The sequence below is a fragment of the Mycteria americana genome, chromosome 2 (genome assembly GCF_035582795.1).
Source record: "Mycteria americana isolate JAX WOST 10 ecotype Jacksonville Zoo and Gardens chromosome 2, USCA_MyAme_1.0, whole genome shotgun sequence".
NCBI classification, from domain to species: domain Eukaryota; kingdom Metazoa; phylum Chordata; class Aves; order Ciconiiformes; family Ciconiidae; genus Mycteria; species Mycteria americana.
In genome coordinates, this window is record NC_134366.1 from 38,818,584 (window position 1) to 38,841,110 (window position 22,527).

General features: G+C 41.7%; 1 protein-coding gene across 10 annotated transcripts in view; it reads left to right on the forward strand.

The window, feature by feature from the left end:
* The window catches only part of CREB5 (cAMP responsive element binding protein 5), a 263,313-nt gene that overhangs the window by 24,699 nt on the left and 216,087 nt on the right, over nucleotides 1–22,527 (forward strand). For 6 of the 10 annotated variants that reach the window (XM_075493075.1, XM_075493078.1, XM_075493073.1 and 3 more), the window contains 2 exons: nucleotides 18,243–18,314; nucleotides 21,422–21,515. The exons of 2 other annotated variants lie outside the window; for them this stretch is intronic. In XM_075493075.1, the coding sequence (XP_075349190.1) occupies nucleotides 18,261–18,314; nucleotides 21,422–21,515 (148 nt within the window). In that variant the 5' untranslated portion in view covers nucleotides 18,243–18,260. The remainder of the gene's footprint in view (nucleotides 1–18,242; nucleotides 18,315–21,421; nucleotides 21,516–22,527) is intronic. 2 more of the 10 variants (XM_075493079.1, XM_075493082.1) reach the window with 1 other exon arrangement.

Here is a 22,527-nt window from a genome sequence, read left to right on the forward strand (position 1 = left end):
TGGTTCAAAAGCTCTCTCACTGGTTATGGAGGGGTGGGTACTTCGCTTACAATGAATTTATCTCTTTTTTTTTTTGTGCACCAGAAGGCAATCAGTATTTTTATAAATTAAAGACAAATGAGGAAAATGCAAATATTCCCTTGTGCTGGAGGGATATATTTCCGGGGAGAAACCAGGCCAGGAGTGGCTTTCAAACTTCTAAATCTGTTTTGTGTGGTGTATAAGAGATTGCTGTCATCACCCAGATGCAGGAAATACCAGTGCTGGGCTTAAGGGGGACAAAGTAAACTCGACAATGGACTGAAAAGAAAAATAAACAATCAACCAACCATTTTTATCGCTTGTTTTTTCTCTTGCTTTAACAGTAACATTCACCTTCATTTACCAGAGTTCTGTGAAACATCTGTATCAAGCCTTAAACTTGCTTGACCTTAGTTTAGGTTCAAGGTTCAATATATTCCATGTGCATGGATGATTTTACAAATCCACGAGAACTCCGACTCTATGCAAACCTTTTTCCCTGTCCCAGATTTGGCCTCCTTCTTGCTAAATAAATCCAAGGACAACTTTCTCTCTTTGTCTTTCTTTCTCCGAAGATTGCTGCAGGGGTGCCCTTGGGGCTTGCAGGGTGTTACAGGGCTTAGAAATAAAGAGGGAAAATTGCCTTAGAGAATGAAGTCGACCTACCATAACAACTGCCCTGGACAGAGTCTTTTATAACTTGAAGAATCGAATTTAAAAGCTTCGTTTTGCTAGATCTTCCAAAAAAAATGGTTGAGCATTTGTATAATTTTAAAATCTGTACTTCTTATCTCATTTGTAAAATCAGGACAGATCTCTAAATGGCTCTGAGCAAGTCTCTGAGCTGAGCAATTTCTCTCCTCCAGCTTCCTACCTGTATTTCTTCCCAGGGCTCCTGCAGGTTACTTTAAACCTACATAACAAATAGTTCCATACATAGAGTTCAAAGTTTGGGTCTTACAGAACCTGCTGGCAGCCAAACCATGAGGCTGGAAACAGGAATTGTTACAAATTTTTTTTCAGCTTCCCAACACAAGTTATATCAATAACATTGTCATTTAAATATATTTAAAAGTAACTTCTGTATGCAATAGCATACAAGCTCAATCGATATCTAAAGTGATGTCTTTTACAGCTATTATCTGAACACAGATGGAGTTTGGGGAAAGAAGGGTGAGAAAACATGCCTTGTTTTCAGTGGCTTAGACAGTTTCTGCGCTAGCATGAGGTACCCCTGCAGGTCCCTGCGCGGGGTCCTGCATCTCGGCTGTTTTCCACCTAAAGAAGGTCTGCACGTACTCAGCTGGAGGGTTGTTCTTACCTGATCAGGCGGGTCACCGTGCACAGGGCGAAGCACTTCTTTCCCCTTGGATGGTGAGGGATATTTCCTCTCGCTAATTCCTGCCAGTCCCAGGGACAGGAGGTGCCACGTGCATGGAAGCGCAGAGGTTGGAGCCAGCCTTCTGCTCTGGTGGCAGCAAAACACGATCTGTTTGCAAAAAAAAAGTGATGCATCTTGCACCCTTTCTTAACCTATCACTTTCTCTTTAATTTCTGCTTTAAGAATATGAATAGCAACAGCGTCATGCTTTTTTTTTTTTCCCCGGTGTGCTGCCATCCCTAGGTTTAAAGGCACTATATAGACAGGCAGCCATCATTATCCTAGCTCAGACAGCTGCGGTAACTTCAGGTATGGAGGAATGGGTTTTTCTGACCACATACAGGCATCTACCTAGTGTCTGAGCTAATCCTCCAGGCTTCTTTCAGAGTTGGTAGAGAGAAATTGGCAATTCTAGCTCACGATTCCTCTCTTCCCCATACGGATATCTACATCAACTGGATAGTGTTCATGTGCCTGTTTCTCTCCATTGATTATGGAGGAAGTCTGGGATGATTGAGTGAGGTGGAGATGCTGAGGATGCTTAAAGTCAAGTTGATTATGCGTGTGTAATACAACGCAGAAGCCTCCCAGATTAGTGTGGGTGGGCAGATTTCTATCTGGAAGGGGCATATCCATGCCAGCAGAGTTTTGAGTGTGGATTATTGTTAGCCCCACTGGAAGACATGGCTGATTAGCTCAAGAGCAATCTCTGCCCAGCTCTGCATCATGCCATGTAAACAGGCACGTTCCCTCAGAACCAGCTCGGCTATTTTGTGTGGCACAGCGGAGTCATACTATTAGCCCAGGCATAATGTTTTGAGGCAAGAGACTTAGAAGTTAGTTCGTGATTTTATGTACCTATAGGCATGTTGTTAAACTGAAGGCTTTGATCTCCGGAGGGCAGGAGTTTTGTTGCAGAAGCACGTAAGGCACTGGTATTTTTTGTTCTTACCCCCAAGTGGAAAATGCCTCCTTGCAGGCTGGCAGGAGACAATTCTTCTGTAATGATTTTGATGTCATGAGACGCAGGCCTTATTTATCAACACACCTCTGGGAAACTGTAGATCCCTTCTACCCTTTCATCCCCCCACAATCAGTTCCATTTTTGCCTTGAAGTAAATAAACTTTTAAAACAGCTAGGGTTTATGGAAGAGGGTTCGTGGAGCTGTGATAAAGCACTTCAGGCTGTAACTTACACTTGTTTCTGAGGCTTCACTTTTATTACTTTAAAAAATTCTCATATGATCTCATTTTAGAATTGGGTACTTCAAAGGTTGTTCAATCCATGTTCCTTCAAGGCTGCCTATGCAGCCCTATAATTTTTTTCCCATGTTCTGTTCTCTTTTTTCTTTTTTTTCTCCTTTCATCCTTATTATTGGATGAATAATTATTAACTGGAAAACACCAAAGGGATTTTCACACACCAAAATGACTAGTCTTGCAATATTCTATCCATGCTTCTTTAAAAGTTATTGTAAAATCGCAGTCCATGGTGGATATGCATTTTCACGTTCATGCTCTATCAGCAAGTGCCTGAACTAGTCTTGCTATCCAGGCTTGCTTAGTGGAGATCTGCAGGCAGAACTGCTCTGGTAAAGCCCTCCAAAAGGGATTTGATTTAAATTAGAAATAATTGTTTTACCAACTATGATTTGTCACACAATTAAAGCCTTCCATCAAAAAGCACAAGCTATAAAGGCTTTTTGAAAAGGGATGAAGGAAAGAAGGGATCTTTGCCAGCATATATGTAGTCTGATTTTCTTTGCTTCCTTCTCCCTGTCCCCCAAATAGAGTCATATCCAGTAGTGAAATGGGCTTGACCTCTCTAACAGATCTTGAAATTGGGATCTTCACCACTATGCAGTTTGACTGCTTGAGTGGCAGGACTGTGTTCTCCGTCTGGAAGCTGTGATGGCCTTACTAATGTTGCCCTGTCAACTCCTGCAAAATGGATTTTGTAGTCAGTTGTGTCATGTGCAAGAACAGAAGAGCTGGAATGATAAAATTCCCTAGAGACTGCATTGAGTATGAACCTCACATATTTCCATAATTCTCCCCCGAAGTCTGTCACACAAACACCCTCCCCAAAATATTTTCTTCACCGTGGTTTCAGTTTCTTTTCCCTTTTCTTTTCCAATAGGAAAATAGGAGAATTGGAATGAGGTTGCCAGAGAAAGCCCTTAAGAAAAGAAGATAGAGAGAACTTGCTTGAAAAAATGAAGTACATTCCTTAAGTTTCTTGTTAGTGTGAAGGACCACAATGGCTGAATTTTTTTGCCTTTTCCTTTGCTCTGATACTTTGCTCTGACACTACCAAAGCAATTAGTTTGCTCCCTTGTACACCTAAGATTGAAATCTATAAAGAAAAATGTAGAGTCTACTTAAAGAGCTAAGCATTGGTGCTAGAAGCAAGACAACCTGTGAATACTTCTCACAAACAATTAGTTGAAATGAAATATGCTTTCGATGTATGTATCTCTGCTCATCTATGTTTGTTGCAGCCGAGGTAATGCTCAGGAAAATTTTTCCAGGTTAACTTCAAATAGAAGATGCAACCTGTATCTCAACATATGTTTCTTGTTGTTTGTGAAGTGACACCAGGAGAGACCCTTGTATTTTAGATTGGTTAGTTAGCCCAGATGTTCTTTCATGAGTAGGGAATATTTTGCTGCTTCTTTTCTTACCATTGCCTGCATAAAGGAGCCAACTTCTTAGGTCTACAGCCCAGCCAAGACAATACCAAAGGTGTTGGTGTAGTATCAAAGTGCCTCGGAGAAGGACCTCATTTTTTTAAACACCGTAACAACAAAAAGTTCATAACACATTGTGTATTACAGCCACATGCATGCTATGAAGTAATACAAAAATGCATAAAATAAAATGTTATGTATGTAAATGCAAAATGAACGGTCCAAGATCAGAGGCTTCTTCACATGAGACCAAGGCAGTATGTAAGAAAGAAGAACATGAGGGGAGAAGGAGGGAAGTGTAGCATAGGAGTCTGCTAGAAGAGGTGGATGGTAGTCCTTGGAAGGAGACTCACAGTAGTCCCATTTGTTCTCGATACTCTCCAAACATTTTCTGTTCTGCAGAATTTTGCAAAGAATTGTATTATTTGGATGATCCGACCAAAACGGGTGTTAAGCATTTTCTTTGTCCATTTTGACACATGAGAAGATAATAGAACCTATTTATAATTGCCACTAACTGTCCTGAAAGAAAATCAAGTGGTATTAATATTCAAAAAGCTATTTGTGGCATTGATAAATGCAAAAGCATTAGTCAGTATCCGAAACTGTTCATATAAATAGCTCTGTCTGTGAAGAAAACTTAGTCTTACCTATAAAAATATTGGATGGTATGTCACGCAAAATTATGACAGCTAGAGTACACAGACCTAATGGCCTTCATATTGCTAGCATATAGTTGGAAAGAAGTATCCTGCAGTAATAGAGCTTTCTGAGAAGAACTCCTGATCCTCCTCAGGTGCCTGATGGGAGGCAGGTGGTGCACCAAGAGGATCTGTCAAGCGCTTAGGATGCAAGTGTCTTTCAAAAAGTGCTCTGCAGTTCCAGACACTGAAGCCTGCATTTGTAATCGCTTTATCGGATGCAGTTACTGATATTACTAACCTGTAAAGTCTGCTTTTGCAGGAATTCTGCCGCCTCAATTACACCTTTATTTTGTGATTATATTACCTGTATAGCATAGGTACCCTGAAGTATAGATAGATATGGTCAGTTGATAGAAGACACCCATAGCACGTTTGCTATACAGGCATATAGATGGCAATAAGGTTAGTGATTCTGTATGCAAAGATCATGGCTCTTCGGGTTTTTTGTGTAGTGGGTTATATTACCTATATTATTAGGGAACATCAACGCTTACATTCTAATTACTTTTGAAATAAGGGTATTTCTTCACTGTCCTGGTACAAATCTCAGTGATCTTCTGTTCCTGAAGGGGGGACAAAGAAATTATGTATTCATATGCTTGCTAGACCATCAAAACAGCCTATATATGAAATCCTCTTTTTAGAAACTGAGGCAATTATATATTGAGATAGCTTTTTAGTTTTTTAAAATTCTATTTTAACTTCTCATACAAAGAATTCGTTATTCATAACTCTCTGCACCCTAGTTCAAAATGAGATAAATTATATTAATTAAAAATGCAAAAAGCCAGATCAGTCTATGCAGTCCAGTCCCAAAATAATGATCTTGTAGTTAAGTAGTACATTGTAACTATAAATATATATCTATTTATTTCCTGGCTTTGCCACCAACTTTGCATGACTTGGGATAGATCATGTAAGCTAGGATTTTTCAGATGAAACTCCAGATATAAGATACTTAAAGCTCCTTGCGGTTAACTATGATTTTGGGCATCTTTAAGCTCTGTTGAAAAAAAAAAAAAAAATCAGTCTTCAAATGTGTGTTCTTTAGCCTCTTGTCTATAATTTTGGCACAGTATTTTGTCTTCATGTCAGAGAGAATGCTGAGAGAAGAACGAACAAAATAATGTGTATGTGTCTGACCTTTCCTTATTTGCTTACTTTTTAAGATAAATATTCCCTAAAGGGATATGATTTGAAGAGGGTGTGTGCAGCATGAGTTGAAAATGAAGCCTTTTAAAGTATTTCTGATTGGACACCTAAAAACTGGAGGCGCTCAGTATCACCACTTGCTCTTGAAAATCTCAGCCAAGATTTTTTCATTTTTCCCAGAAGAGCTATGGCCAGGATGGCTGAGGCTTGAAAGCTGTGTATTTACATAAGCGCAAGTTACAAATCTGTGGTTTTTAGAGATGTTTGAATTTCACCGCTTTACACTTGCAGCATGTTCGAAGTTGCTGTGAGTTGTTCACAGATTGTGCATGTACAGCCTATGGAGAATTACTCCTTACTTTGCCTCCTTCTTTTTAGGAAAAGTAGTATTTTTTTCACATGTGTCAGTTTTTAATATTCTTGTTTGTATTTATGGATTGGTCACTGCCAGGAATTTGTGGCTAGTCACTGGCTGGGAATTGTTTCATTTTGATGTACTGCCTCCTTAACGGAGGCAACAATCCCTCGGCCAGAAAGGCTGCTTTTCTACTGCCATGTAGCAGTCTTCTGAGAAGAGTTCTAGGGAGTTTTGTATTGCTGACATGTACTTGCAGCCCTTTAGGAGGGAAAGAAATGTCCCTTTGCACACTCACACCCACCCCACAGATTTGCACGCACGTGCACGCACAGACACGCACACTCGCTCCCGCAGTGCAGAGCTCTCCTCAGTGCCTGCCCTGCAGATCTCTCTGCTGCGGGAGGGCTTCCTATAGTTTGCATGGGCATTTAGACTGGCTTTAAGAAAGACATTTTTTACAGTGAGGGTGGTGAGGCACTGGAACAGGTTGCCCAGAGAGGCAGTGGAGGCCCCATCCCTGGAAACATTCAAGGTCAGGTTGGATGGGGCTCTGAGCAACCTGATGTAGTTCAAGATGTCCCTGCTCTTGCAGGGGGGTTGGACTAGATGACCTGTAGAGGTCCCCTCCAATCCAGAGCATTCTATGATTCTATGATTTGCCTAATGACGGGCACTGCTCAACTGATTCTGGAAAGCAGCCTCATGCCCCCTGCCCAACCACTGGTAGCAGTTTGCTTTGCAGCAGCTCTATGAGTCGAGAGCAGAGTGGCAACCCATGTCAGATGTCCCCTGCTTGTCAGCTGGCAGTGGAGCAATGACTGCATTTATGTCCCTTTACCTCTGCATCCCAAATCTCTCATTCTTTGAGGTAGGGCTTGAGGTCTGTTTACAGGGAAGTACACAAGCTGTACCTGTCTGGGTTTGTTGCAGAGCCCTGGGTCCAACCCTAGACTGCATTGGCTTGGGAGCGTTCCCAAGGGACCAGCAGCTGAGCAGCCTCCCCACAAGTGCCTTGGGCTGTTCAGCCCTCCAACAGAGACCACCAGGAAAGCTGTATGTCAGGCACTGCGCGGGTCGGGGGCTCCCTGGGGCTGGGACCACGGGGAGGCTCCTGGGGGTGTCAAGGCAGGACCTGTCCCACCACCCCAGCCAGGGAGCAGGGCAGCCCGGGCAGCTCCAGCCCCAGGCATTGGCACCTCCCTGCCTGTCCTGGGGCTCCTCTGAGGTGCTGATCTTTGAACTGCTGTTCTGGGGTACGGAGAGGGAGGCAGACTTTTGTTTCTCTCTCACACGCATCAAACGCATTTGCAGGGCGTCGTTAGTGCTGGGGGCTGGAGGAGCGCCTGAGCCCTCATGAGTACCTCTGGGGCACTCTCGCTCTTGCCCGAGTTGCGGGGAAGATAGGGATCACCGCTTTTGTGCTCAGAGCAGGCATATATTTGCACAAAAGTCTTTGAAGACCTGTGTTGGATTCTCATCAAAGTTAGCCCCTCTCTTGGGTCCGGTCCTTTAATGGTCGAGAAGCTTGACCCAAGGGTTGTGGACACATCCAGGGCAGAGGGGGATGCCAGAGCCAAGCTGGGAGGTCTGCGGGAGGGTGGGGGGAGCAGCACAAAATGGTTTGGGTTTTTTGCTTTGTTTTGGATGTCTGCCAAGCAGTTCGTGGGCCGTCCTGTGCTCTTTCCAAGTCAGATACCTGAATTGCCGGGGCAGACAGTCCTCAGCCTTCGCTCTGGCGTTAGCTGGAATGAGTCCTTCGGTGTCGCGGGGGATTCTGTGCCGCTGGCCTGGGTAATGGGGGGAGAGGAGGGGGCTTCGGCGCAGCGCCTGCCTGCCCTGGGCATCGCTCACCTCTCCTAGTGTTTTTGGCTCCTGATTTCGGAGCCCTGGGGAGGGCTCTGCCTGCAGCGGGGCATCATTTGTTGATACCTGCACTGGACATGTCCCGTGATTACTGCTGTCGCTTCAGGTACTCCAGGAGGCTCAGACTAAAATACCTGCCCCCACCGAAAAAGGCTTCCATTAACTGGTGTGAATTGTTCTTCCGGTCCATAGTTTTAATTGTTTTGATAAGATGAAAGCCTCCAGTCTGACAAAAAATCTCCAGAAGGAGCTGGTTGTAATGTGTAAGTGGGCCACTAAAATACAGAAACTCTTATTTTAATATCTGCAGCTTCTCCGAGTGTATCTTTTTTTCTGAGTTACTAGTTAGTTCAAGCAAATCCTTGCTTACTGCTTTACTTGCATACTGCCCTTTTAAAGTCCAGTTGCGCTGTGCTGTATTCAATGCAAACAGTAAGGATGATTTGGAAACAGCTTTTTAACCTGGTTCCAAAACTCAAAACCTCTTATTTTAACGAAGGTATTTTAACAGTAGGATGACTCCATCTTTATATTCCTAAAAACATATGGACAAGCCTAAATCTAAATGAAACTTACCCAAAAGAGGTTGTTACGCTGCTGTTAGTAAAACTTGTTATATGACGGTGAGAAACTAAGTGTCTGAAGATAAGGTGTATGTATTGGAGATTGTAGCTTTGCACATACAAAGTTTAAAGTGCTTCACATCAGCCTGCCCTTGATTGTCAGGGCTGAAAAGAACAGTTTTTAGTTTTTAATGTCTAAGCCTCTCTAGTGCTAAATACTGCCTGAGGGGACGTGCGGGCTGCCAGTGTTCTCAGCAGAGATTTGTTAACCCAGAGGATTTTATCTTACACTAGGAACAGTGAATGTTGAAGGTTTGATTCAGGACTTTTTTGGTCATTTTGAAGAGAGAGAAGTTCCCAATAAAAAAAATTCTTAAAAAATTGTAATTAAAAATTGGTGAAGTCAATAATTAATGGCTTGTAGCTGAGTTATTAATGGCCTCATTTTTCTATGTAATGAAAGCCTTAAGCTGTCTTGTATGTTAACTATACAAAAGAGAAGTAAAAAGTAAGATTGGCCTTAATTTAAAATCAGTTTAAATATACAGAATTGCAGAGTTGTATCCATAAAATGTATAAAGTTGGTTTGCAGAGTTCTGGTTTAGGGATTATTTTATATAATAAACCAGAAGGAAAATTTGGGCTGGCAGAATTTTCAAAGCTGTGTTAGAGCCCCTAACTGCTTCTGGTATGAGAGTCAGCTAAGCAGCCTTGTGTTGTTGTTTCCCCCAGGATATCTTTTATGCTTTCTTTTTTTTTCTTCCTTCCCTTTGGAAATCCAAGTGTTTATTTGCATGCAAGGTAGGTGAATTCTTTTATCTATTTGTGTATCGTAAACCAAAGCAATTAGCATACTGCAGTTACAGTACACTTAAAAAACAAAACAACCCTTCAAAACCTTCAGTCAATATTATTCCTGGAGGGAAAAGTCTTAATTAAATTGTATGCAAACTACAACAATAGGCAAAGTTGTTTGGTGTTTAATAATAACTGTTGGGGGCGGGGGGAGGAGTGAAAAAGTAAGTGTAGCAGAGAGCTTTGCATGCCATTAACCCAAGGATAGAAATGAGGTCAGCCTTTGAAGGGACGGACAACACGCTTATCTGCCAACATTGGAAAGTCCCAAAAGATTAGCTTATTTGCCAGATGTTACTGGGAGTTCATCATTGACACCCTCTGCTTCATGGGCTTCATCTTTCGCCACAGTTGCAGTTGCCTTTTCTGCCCTTTGCAGGCTTCCTGGAGATCTTCTGCAGTGCATAACGCTTGAATTTCTTCCTTGAAGTAGGGTTTTTTTTTGTTTCACAGCAATAGGCATGGTGAACCATCTTAACTTGTGAAGATGATCTGAAGATTCTTTGTTTTTCTTTCATACACCCACAGTAATGCTCTTGGCATAGGAACCACTGACATGAAGCATAATGACTTCTACAGCTCTGGGAATGGGGCTGTGTTTGTGAAGGGGTTTGTAGAAGACAGAGGACCCACCTCACTTAATAGTATTAACCTTTGAGAGAGAAGTGAAAGTTGGGGCAGACTGACAGGCTAAGTATCTTCTGTTCTTTTTTATTATCCCTTTGCCTGGAAAATAACTAGATACCATTTTAAGCAGGCTGTCCTTATGTTATTAGCAACTTGGTAGGGCATCAAATATTGCACTGTGGTAGTGGTAAGTGTGTAACCCACTGAAAATTAGTAGTGAGAGAGAGTGCATGCTCTCAGAGCTGTGTTAATAATGACTGTAAGAGCCTGGAATAGTGTTCTCTGCGTTTATCTTCTCCTTCAAATCTTTCAAGAGTTTGGTAGTAAATATTGATTTCAGCTAATGGTGGTTTTAACTTCTGTGTGTGCATTTTGTGCCCCAAGGGACTGTGTCCCAAACAGAGAGAAGCCAAGACTTGCTCGTAAAGAACGGAGCAAATATGTTTTTCCTTTCAAATGCTAACTGTTAGTGGTTGTCTCTTGAAGCAAGATTCCTGCCACTTGTGCTACTGCAGTTGTTTTGCAGTTTCCCCACCTCCCTTTGTGCAGAACAATTTGTGAGATGGACAGTGGCTTACGTAAAGGCAGATGCTATCACCACGTACCACGAGGCATCCGATCTAAGAAGTCTGAGGGCTGAAGCTTTTGAGATAGTTAGTAGGGAGTCCTTTTGTAGCAGACGATTGAAAGCATCTGTTTGAATCCTGCTCTACCATAGCCTTCATGCTTTCTTTCCATTGACTATCCCAAGACCCTCAAGTCTAACTTAGCCTTCTAACATGAGCACTGAAGTTGAATGCCTGATGATATAGAGCGAGAATATTCATTTATGTTGAGATAAACATGAAATTCTGATGCTGTTTGAGTACCCATAGACACTTGCCATTCTCCCTAACATTTGGCATGTGAAGTCCATAGACCAAGATATTGGTTTTACTTCAGTAGGTCTGGGTTAGCTGTTGAATTTCCAGCACTGAAAAGCTAGCAGAAAAACGGCACATAGGGAAAATGGAAAAGTGATACAGGTGTTGTTTCTGTCTGCTGGTGTGCGAAATGTTCATTGTCGAATAGTGCCTTTTCCTTGCCTCGCTTGACTTTGTGGTTATATTGCTACAGCTTGTGCTGCTGCTGCTGCATGTTCTGTTAAGCAAACCTCTGTGCTGTCAGCGAGGTTACAGTCTGGTCTCTCGTGTCGTTTCAGACTTGTAACTAGGGAGAACAGGTATTAGGGTTGTTCTGCAAATGCCATCAGTGGGGGACAGTTGCAGAGCTACAAGCCTGGGACGCTTCCAGGTCAGGCCAGCCCTGTTTGGCCAATCGCGGAGTGCAAAATAACCACATTATTCCTCAAAGTGTTTTTCCAGAGTTGAAGTAATAGCCATCTTTCCCTATAAAGATCTGATTTCTCCTATAGAATATTTCTGTGCTGAGATAACTTTCATGAACTGTTTTTGAAAGTTCTGGGGTTTGGGTTTTTTTTGTTTTTGTTTTAAATTCACTCTTCACCTCCATTCTCCTATTTCCTTTTTTTGTCTTCCATTGCCTGCGTTTAATAACCCCATGGCCATTTCTGTAAAATAGCAAATCCTTTTGCTTTATACCAAGTAAATCCATGATGGTTTCCTATACTGAAATGGAGAGCCCAAGAAATGTAGAGTAATCATTTAGACTTGTGCATTTTCACTAGACGTGAGATACAGCTCATCCGGTGTAGAGGACAAATTGTGCCCTCTATCAAATACTCTGTCTTGCATGGATGATACACAACGTTGGGCTCTCATGCTGCTGTTACGTGGGAAGGCAGTAGGTCATCTGCTTTCTATTTTGAGTTTCTTTTTCAGAGGTATCCTTTTACTCCCTTCCTCTTCCTCAGCCCAGTCCTCAGTGGTTTGCAGTCCTCACTTCCACTTTCTTTCTCTTTTCCATTGCCACTGGTGGCTCCTTGACCCCAGCCCCTTTGGGGTGGTTCTTCCCCTTATTTCCCTGCCTCCTTAATTCCAGAGTTTTACAAACTTAGTTCTTGTTCCCTTTTGAAATCTCCTATCTTTGCCCCTTCTTTTTTTAGTTATCCCCAGTTCTGCTCTTTCTTTCTTGAGAAGAAAGCAGCTCTGCATAAGCAGAAGAAAGGCAGGAGGCAGCTGTTTGGTTTTCCTTGATAACTGAAACAGTGGTTTTTAGCAGCCAAACGCTGAGTGGGGGAGCAAAAACTCTTCTCCCTCAGCTGATTTGGAGGCAAATGGGTATACCTGGAAGAGAGAGATGCGAAAAACCTTAGGACTGCTGGGGACCCTTCCCAGTACTGGCTTTTGTTCAGACAGGCAGTAAGCAAACCGAGTGGCTGTTTAAAAAGAGCTGGGGTGTTTGGCAGCGTGAAACAAGAATCGTTTTGGTACTCCATGCGCAAACGATCCTGAGGCATGCCAGTGGCCAGCGACTTCGCAGGTGGCAAGGGGCTAACTACTAGCGAGGCACCCCCCCGGTGCCACGCAGAGGGTGCTTGCTGCTGGGCGGCAGCGCTGCCAACCACGGGGAAAGGACCGAAGGCTGCTTGCTGTTGAGGCAATTCACACATCAACTGCTTTTTGAGAGCACTCGGCTCTGCCTAAAGATTTATGGGGCTCTCTTCTTTTAAAACAAATGAATAAAGGCCCAAGCTGAGTGTTTTTCCACATATAAATGTCAGAAATGCAATCACAAAAACTTCACTGGAGTACCAGTGAGGGCTCGAGCCCCAGCTCAAATGTGCATCACATTAAAGGCCTTCTTGGGGACTCCAGACACAAATTACTTTCCAGCATCCAGAACCATTTGGAAATGCTTTAATCCTGAAACGAGGGGGTTTCTAATGGAAATGCTGACAGACCCTTCGTTGTAGCAGCCGAAGCAGGCAGGGCTGTGATAATGAGCCCTGTATGTGTGCATGTGGAAAGCATGATGCTAGTTTCAGAAAACAAGCACTTCCACTGAAGAGCCCGTGCTGACGAAAACCACCATGCACCGTTTCAGCGCAACGATACTTAAAATTGGCTTTGTTCATGCAAGGACATATTGGAAACAACCGTAGGCATTAACCCTGCGTGTACTACACTTCCAAAACCAACGAGTCTTACTAGCATTTGTAATAACACTGTAATTATCTGTAAATAGTGCTGTACTGAATAGCCACGACTAGCAGTTTAAAATGCTGCATACACCGATGGGGTTCTTTAATATTCACAAGTGCACCATAACCACGTCTCCTCTCACTTTTTGTACGTTGTGGCCATGACCCTAAAAAATAGGCGATGCTTCATTTATTGCCCACGTCTCTGCCTACTGCTGCTAACGCTAGCGACTGTGTATTTTGCGCTTGTATTTGGAAATCTCACTGACCTTGGTCACACGAGGCTGAAGAAACCTGTCTTGCAAGCATGTGCCCAGGTGATTAATTTCAACAAACAGGTTGCTTATAAGTGTGTAATTACTCACTTGTGCAAATGGCAGGATGGGTGCACTGACCTGTATTAGACACATTGTAGTATACACCTCCCCATCGGTTCATTTTCACTGTTAATCAGAGGACTGAAAACCTTGCAACATTTAGACAGCTTGAGGTTGAAGGCTGAAATGTCACTTTTAAAAGAGGGTTAAAAAGGTCGTGCAGCTGCAAATAATAATAGCCCAATGAAAATCAGATTCTTACTGCAGCCCACTTCAAGAATAACATTGAAACAGGAAACAAGCCTGCTTGATGTTTTTACCAGTAAGGCAATAAGATTACTGCTGAGTTTAGAAAGCGGGAGAGAGAGACAGAAAGGAGCATGCTTTCTTGGTGTTAGTTGTTGGACCCATTTTTCTGATTAAGAAAGGATGATCATGGGGCTCTGCAAAATCTTCTTGAGGAGCCTGAGGACGTGGGGTACTTCCCTCTGGATGCTGCTGAGAGGGGATGTAGTTTGTTGCTGTGTTCTGAGGGTGGTTTTGTTTCTTTTGTTTCCTTTTTATTTCTTTATTGTGTTCTTGTATTCCTTGCTGTGGGCTTCAGTTTTATTAATTATAATAAAAAATGTTTAGAAGTATCTTATGCAGAAATCCAGGAATAGAAGAAAATCTTGGCTTGCTGCAGAACTTACTTGTTTCTTTTCCATGTGACATGGCTTGGAGAAGTCTGTCTATGTTTCTTTTATATTTTTGCTTATTTATTTTTCTAATTAGAATACCTTAACTTCTCCTAAGCAGAGTGATATTTCAGGAGAATGGCAGGCTACAACAGTGTAGCAGATTTCCTCACTTATGTATTCTGCCAATAAGGCTCTTTACGTGGTCACAATAGGGAAATAAATGCTGACAGATGTTGTTAACATGTCTATTAAAATTCAGCCCTCTTTTCTGCTGCATAATGCACGCATGCCTATTGTTAATAATACCAAAACTAATGCTGACATATCAATATTAGTGCTCACTTATATCTATAATCCTTGTTTGGTTCTTCGAAGAGGTCACAAAGTTGCAATAAATTAAGCTGTTGATAACAGAAGTAAAAAATTCAGGCCTGAGTAATTTTTAAGCATTTCAGTCATCATAGATTTGCCTGATATTCTTCATGCACATTAATTGCAGCAGTCATATGTAGTACTATGAAAGGTGCACGAGTGTAACTTGAATTTTTAACATCCCAAAGGTTAATAACCACCTTCATTTAGATGGAAAGGTTGCTGTGATTTATTTTTATTAGGTGAAGTCGAAATGTTGCCATTGGTTGCGTGATTTCCTTCATGTATGCTGAACCACCTGCACACACTGTGGAGAAAGGAGCCTTGAGTTGTGTGGCCCAGCAACACACATGAGCTGTGTGAAGTGAACTGTGTGCCGGAGGCTGTGTACGACTGAAGGACGGGAGATGCGTGCCTGCATCTTGAAAAGGACGCCGTGCAAACCGTGCTGTGCGCAACTAAAAAACCTCTGTTGCTGAGAGCTCCCATCCTGCTGTAAACCTGGGGTGAGATCCTCCGTTGCTTGTGCGGCCGCAGCTCTTGCCGGAGTTCAGCAGGAATGAGGGATGCAGGAGGTTCACACTCACAGCCCAGATTTTCAGCTGCTTGTTTCTGGTCAACATTCAAGCATAAAGCTTGAAGTACTGCCATAAGATAGATAGCCAAGCACCAGACACCCTATCAAAAATCGCAGGCAGTAGGCAGCTTCTTTCACTCATTTACTATTGTAAGGGAGTCAATAGTACTATAGTCTCAACCGCGGTGATAGCGTCACACATAAATATGAATTCTGCATGGTGCAATTTGTCTTGAGGGCATTGTACTATCTGGTAACATGTTATATGGGTCAAGTTATGCTAGACGGTATCCTGGAGGGCACACATGATATAGCCATTCTGGATTATTACTTTTTTTTTTTTTTAAGTTTAGTGTCTGCAAAGAGTGATTGTTGTGGGAACCAGCAGTTGCTTGTACATTTGTGGTAAATGGCTGGATGTTGAATCTGACACCTTTTCAAAGTACTGAGGATAAAACCTAAGTCCACGTTTTCCCGCAGTTGATCCCCGCACTCGGGATTCTGGTCCTCGTTGAGTATGTTATATTGGTGCTTACTCTGTGCTTATCTCTCTAGTAACCTTGAGAATCATTTAATTGTATCAGAGCATGTACTGATGGATTTAGGGACTAAAGCTCAGGGCGGGGAGGGCAGTTTTAGACTTGCAATACTCAATAAGAAAACAAAGTCCAAATAATTCCTGGTAATGTTTTGAAATTCACTTGGACACTTGGGACCAGAATTGTTATTGTCTTGTTTTCTTTAACCGAGTCTCATCCGTTGTTCTGCTATTGAAAATGCAGTTGTCACTCTCCCCCGAGGAGGGGAGAAAGGGGTAACAGAAACCTTTGGCAGTGCTTCAGTTGCAGCAGTAATTGAGATATCAGATAAAGCCTTTCATTAGCCACAGGTAACTTCCCCCCCCCCCCCCCCCTCTTTCTGTGAAAAGGTCTTTAGGAAAGACAACATCCCTGGGTCACATCCCATAAATAGAGGTGGATTTAAAAATCAAACTTAGCTGGAGGTTTTGGTTTTGTTTTTGCGGGGGTTTGTTTGTTTAGTCAGTTATCTCTGCTGCTTGTTTCTTTCAGACAGGATAGTTAATTCAGAGCATTTTTATTGCTTCACCTCTGAAGAGCTTGTCTATGCACAGTCTGGAACTGAAATAACTGAAACTAGAAGTAATTTAACACCTTTAGTTATTTTAGTATAAGCCTTTATGTGAACATACTCTTTCATTTCTGATTATGAGTATCCTATTTCAGTTTAACATAGCTGTAAGTTAAATCAAAACAGGATATGAATAATCTTAAAGGAGTAAATTAGGTACAATTTTAGTTATTTCAGTTCTAGCCTTGTGTAGATAGATAGGTTAGTCCTGAGTTAGGGTCTTTCTTGACACCTGATTGTATTTGGTGCAATAAATCGCTTGACTCAGGCCAAATATTGGTAGAGATGTCCACATCAAGAAAATCAGTTGATGCTAATTATCACCTTTAGGGGGTAGTGTCCTTGTGGAGGTTAAAGGGCAAATAAAAATAGAAATTCTTCACTTCTGGATGCTGCTTCTGGGAGTCAGTGAAATCAGGTAAAGGGTGCTCAGCTGCCTTTTTTTTTTTTTCCTTTTTTTAGGTCACAAGTAGGAAAATATCCTGTCAGGCTAATGCTGTCCACCAGAATAAAATTTAATTAAGAAGAAAAAGTTATCATCCAAAAGTTTTGTTTTTTTTTTTTTTTGGGGGGGGAACTTAGGGCACTGAAAATAATTGCTGTAAGTACAGGTCTGGCTGATGTTCAGGTTAACGGTGTATTTATTCTTTGCAGGGGATGGTAGCAGCTCTTCTGAAAATAAAGCTTTTCTAACAACAAGTATAAGTGCGGTAAAGATATTCCTGATAATAGGAAGCAATGAATTGTAGTTTTAAAAAATGACAACAGGGTTGAGTAATTTTAGCACTTGTCCTTCTGCAGATTTTTGTAGTTTTAAAACCAAATTCTGCTTCTCCACCAAGGTACTTCTCTTTGTTTTATGAAAAAATTACACAAACGCAACTCGGGTATTTGTCTAAGGGGGGCTGTGGTGAGGCTGAATTTTAAGGGATTTGAGGCATAAAGCAAGCAGAAGTCATTTGTTGTGCTTTAAGGTGGGTCAGCTACTATATTCTAGCTTGTAACGCCAGTTGTACCAACAGGCTGAAAACATTTCCTAAAGAAGTGACTTATTTTATGTCCTAGAATGTTACTAAAAAGTGATTTTTGTTGGTGCTGGTCAGGGACACTGCCATAATATTGACCCAATTCAGCTGCGTTGCTGCATTCTGAGGACGAATGTTTCCTCCTTCAGTTTTATTTGAGACCTGGGAGCTCTCCCCCAGGCTTTAGTTCAAGGTTACAGGACTGGAACTGCTATGGGGAAGCTGCAGTTTTAGGCAAAACTTCGCTTCTCAAGCTTCTGAGGTTCTAGTTGACCTTTTAAAGGCTGGGGATGCACAATTATCTTGTGTGTATGGAGAGCATGTATGTAATGTATTTAAGTTATTAATATTGAACAGTATGAAGAACTTCAAAAAGTGCGTTCTTTCTCAGAAGTAACCTAGACGTCTGGTTTTAATGTTGTTCAGCAGGAACTGAAGAAGGAAAGGTAAACCCCCTTAATTCGAGATATTTCTGAGCAGACACGGTCTTATCTAATAACAACACTGAACATATGCTTTTTTCTAAGGCAGATTTCTGCTGTGAAAGCTTAATATTTTTTTTTTTTTTCCTTCCTTCAAAGTAAATATGTGCTCAGGAAGGAGTAGTAAGAACTTAGACTGTAGGGAGTCTGCTGAATATTAGCAAATTTAGTACTCCGAGGATGAAAATTTTGTTCTGGTTCTGTTTTGAGAGTTTGAAATAAAGCACAAACCATGACGATTGTATGTTGCATGTACGTGTGAAGTTTAGAACGTATATATTCATAGGTTCCCTTTCTTTCCCCCTCCTCCTTTTAACATGTAGATTTATGAGGAATCAAAGATGAACTTGGAGCAGGAGAGGCCTTTTGTCTGCAGTGCCCCAGGCTGCTCACAGGTGAGTGGAGTCAGCGGTGATATTAATTGAGTCCTCAGCACTAGCTCTGGCTTGTATAATGCCTCCTGATATATTAACACGTCTAATAATAATATGAGTGTTGGGGTGGTTTTTTTTTTTTTTTTAAGTCCTTCCCTCCCTCAATTCCCTTCTTACCCCACAAGTTATTATTACAAAATATTTAAAGCAAATACAACAGCCAGTCAAAAGTGAGTTGGTAAAAGTGCTTCCCAAGCTGCTTCTCTGCCTTCCCTTATCCCCAAGCCTAATGTTTCGAGCCAGGTACTGCAAATTCCTTTAGTGGCTAGCAAGATAGGACACACTAGGCAGGACATATTTGTCTATCTTCTGCTTAGATGTACGATGGAATATATTGTTTCTTATTGGATGTGGTAACCCTCCTGATTTTCATTTTTTTAAATACTTAAATACAATGATATCTTACTAGCTTTTTTTTTTTAAATCTTTGAGACATCTTCCTGCTAAATATTCTCTATAGAAAATGCAGCCCGTAGATAAATTCTGCCCCAGGATGTACATTTGGGGTTCCTGTTGACTGGTGATCCGCCATGTGTCTCTGAGGGTATAATCTGACCTGTAACACTAGGTGTTTAATGATCCTAAAAACCCCGAAGTGACAAGGATTTTACCTGCTGAGATTTTGAAGTGGGATTTATGTGTTTTCTCAGTGATTTTGCAGTAGTGAGGGAAGTTCCACGTGTGGCGCTTCTGACCCTAATTCAGTTTAGTGACAAGAGTTTGTGAGTAGAATCTTCAGGCAAGGGCATCTTTTGGGCTTTTGCCACAGGCTTCCTGTATGCATCTGTTTTAAGTGATTTCGCTTACCCATTTCCCAGAGTCCTCCTCTCTTAATGAGGGTCATATTTCCCTGCTTTAGCTGTATGTTGGGAGTTTTCAGCTGGCTAATATTTTTACAACCCTTTAGGTTCTTCTGGTGGAATGATGGGTGACTGTTACTGGAGTGTAGGTGCTGATCTTGCCAAGAGCTGAAACAAGGAAAGGGAGAAGCCTGAGGTCTGCCAAGCAGCTTTGCTGCTTCACTAAGTGGGAGCCTTTCTGTGGGTGTCAGAGTGCATCTTTTGGGTTGTCCCTCCGGTCGAGGATTTGTCACTTCAGATCTCCACGTGCAGAGTTAAACTTTCACCATTCTGTCACAGAGGTAGAATAAAAGTATCTGAGCTTTATGGTCAAGTTTTATTTAACTTTTTTGTTGAATCTTAGAACCAACTTCCACTCAAATCAGTGGACTTGAGTGTTTTCATGTCAGCTATTAATTAATTTCCTCAGTGGAGGAGAAGCTGATCCAAACAAGCTCATTTAGGTGTTCAGAGAGCAGGTTAGGTTGTATGCTGTTGAAATTTGGAAAGACAAGCAATGTAGGTGTGACTTCATCTTAAAAACCATTTGATTTCCCATTTCAAAACATGACCTCAGTTTACTGTAAATGAGGGCTTGACAGAAGTGCATAGCGTAGCGCTGCTATCCCGCTAAGCTGTCTGGGAACTGGCTTCTCTCTCAGCCAGTGCGGATGTGTGTTGAGGGTTGAGGGAGTTGACCTTCTGCACAAGCAAGAAAGTAGACTTACAAAAAAGACAGAGAAGTCTGGGCTGGAGGAATAACTTCTCCTCAGTTGCCCCATGCCCTCTTGAAGCTGGCTGATTTCACCCTGAAGACGGAGCGTGGCGTCCATGAAGGAAAACCCATTTCCACGAGAACCAAATGTGGGTTTTTTTCCCCTCACGATTTCATTGAGCAAGGTCTTTCACGTATTCCCTTTGTTCTTAACATAAATTTCTAGTGCTGCATTTCTTCCAGATGAGTAAGCAATGAACCAGGATTTCACAGTGAGGAAAAGGTCTTTGGGATTTATTTTTTTTTCCAGAGAATTCATTCCCATTATTTATGCCGCTTTGTCGACGGGCTTATAGAGATTCTCAGAAGGTGTAACATACTGCAACTATTTATACTATAGCCACAAGCAAAGTCACTTGGCCAAGAATATACTGTGTTGAAAGCATTAAGTCACTTTAACTCTGTTGTTGCCAGTTTTTTAGTCTCCTATGTACCTGTTGCTTTAAAAAGCTGCTTTTAAAATTTATTTTTTTTCCTCAAGCCCTGGTGATACAGCTTTTGGCCTTTGCTAGTCCTGAAATAACCCTGTTAAAACTATTACAGTAGTTTGTAGCAAAGGTCTGGGTATGCACCTTCTGGTGAAGGAAACTTAACAGAACCAATCTGCTCTTAGAGCCTGAGCGTGCAAGTGCTTGAACATTTATTCAAGCTTGTCTCTTCTTTGTCTTGTTCAAAAGAAGCTATTTGTTGGAGAAGTCTGTTATCAGACTGTAAAACAAACTTAGCACACTGATTAGTTTCTTACAAAGCACATCTCTCCACCTTCTCTGCTTGACAAAGGAAAAGAATTTAATTTAGTATCATAAAGGGTCATAAATAGTTGTTATATACTGAGCACCATTGCATTGCCACTTTGAATCAAGTCAAAGTATCAGAGGTTTCCAAAATTAAAGATGCATTTTGCCTGAATACTTTTGGGGTAGGGAAAAGCTGGCTTATTTGATTATTTTTATTGCTGTTCAGCAGATATAGGTTGCAGAAAGACACAAAAGCAGAAAAATCCAGTAAAGTGATTTAAGATATGCCACATTACTTTGCGTTTGCCGTGGGCTAAGAGCATACACAACAGCAGTTATCGCAGATCCTCAGGCACGTGGTGACTTGTGAGGCTGTGGTAGCTGGAGCGGGTGTCTGAGACCCTTAGAATCCAAAACTTGGTCTGCAACTTTTTCAGGCAAATGCATGACACCTTGCGCTTTGCAACCCCAGAGAGCACTGCAGCAAGTATGTTTCTAAGTAGAGTACAGCTATTTGTTACTCATACTCACTTGTATATTCAAATATTCTGTTTCCTGTGCCATTTGGACACATTTCTAGCTGGATACATTTCTTTCTCTCTCTCATTTTTGAAATTCTGTCCAATGCCAAAAGTTTATTAGAGAATTAAATTCTTCTCTCTTTTTTTTTTTTTTTTTTTTTCTCTCTTCCTCTCTCTCTCTGTGTTTGCCTGACAGCGTTTTCCAACAGAGGATCATCTGATGATTCACAGGCACAAACATGAAATGACTTTGAAGTTTCCTTCAATAAAAACAGATAATATGTTATCAGGTAAGAAGACATGAATTCAAGAGTCAAGATAACTATTCAGATGATGTTGAAAGCATGACTCCTACTGGAAAGCTACTGGCAAAATACCTCCGAGATTGGTTTTAAAAAGCCCCAGCTCCAATTAAATAACAAGTAGAGATGCAATAAGCTAGAATGCATATCTTTGAACAAAAAGACAGTTGCTATTCTTACGCCTTCCCACAGGTTTGGCATGAGAGGGAGAGAAATTGTTGAACCTCAGCCATGCTGGCAGCTCTATCGCTGGCTGCCGTGTCAACATGCCAGTGAAATATAGGCACTTAAGCGCATGTCACCTGGGAGCCCAGCAGCGAGTGTGTTAATGAAGTGCATTTGTAGTGTTCCTGTAAGTTTGACAGGCTCACTTCAGCCACATCATATGAGCCACCTTTATGGTGGCTCAAGACCTGCCCATTGTAAATAGCCGTAACCAGGAAGGTAAACCAATGGGTAATACCCAGTACTCTTTCCCCCTAAAGGTAACCATGTCTCTCTGCGCTTCCCCTGTCATACACGGAGGTTATTTGGTAGTACGTGCAATTACATCCTTTAGGTTCTTATGTAGTTTTCTCATACTCTTGTCTGAGTAACCGCACACCAGTGGCTTACTGGCATTCAGTGAGTGCTGGGTAAGGTCAAGCTAGCCTTAATCTTACCACTTCTCTCCTCTCCTATTCCCTTTCCTTTTGCATATGCCTTAGCCTTAGTAATGGATTATTAAGAATAGTATCACTAGGATTTTTCAGGTTTCAAAGTAATTGTAGAAAAAAACTATGATGCAAATGTGTGTGTAGATGTTAACCAGAGTTTGATATTTATCTTTTGAAATGGGCTTCTTCAAGGTAAATTGTGCCGTTTTAGGTGCAAATATATCATGATTAAAGGGTCTCCAGCAGGTTACCTCTTTTATGGATAAACCATTTCCATTTTTATGAAAATCATAATTGGGTAGCAATTGCTTGCAAATATTTGATTTAGGCTTTTTTGTTGTTGT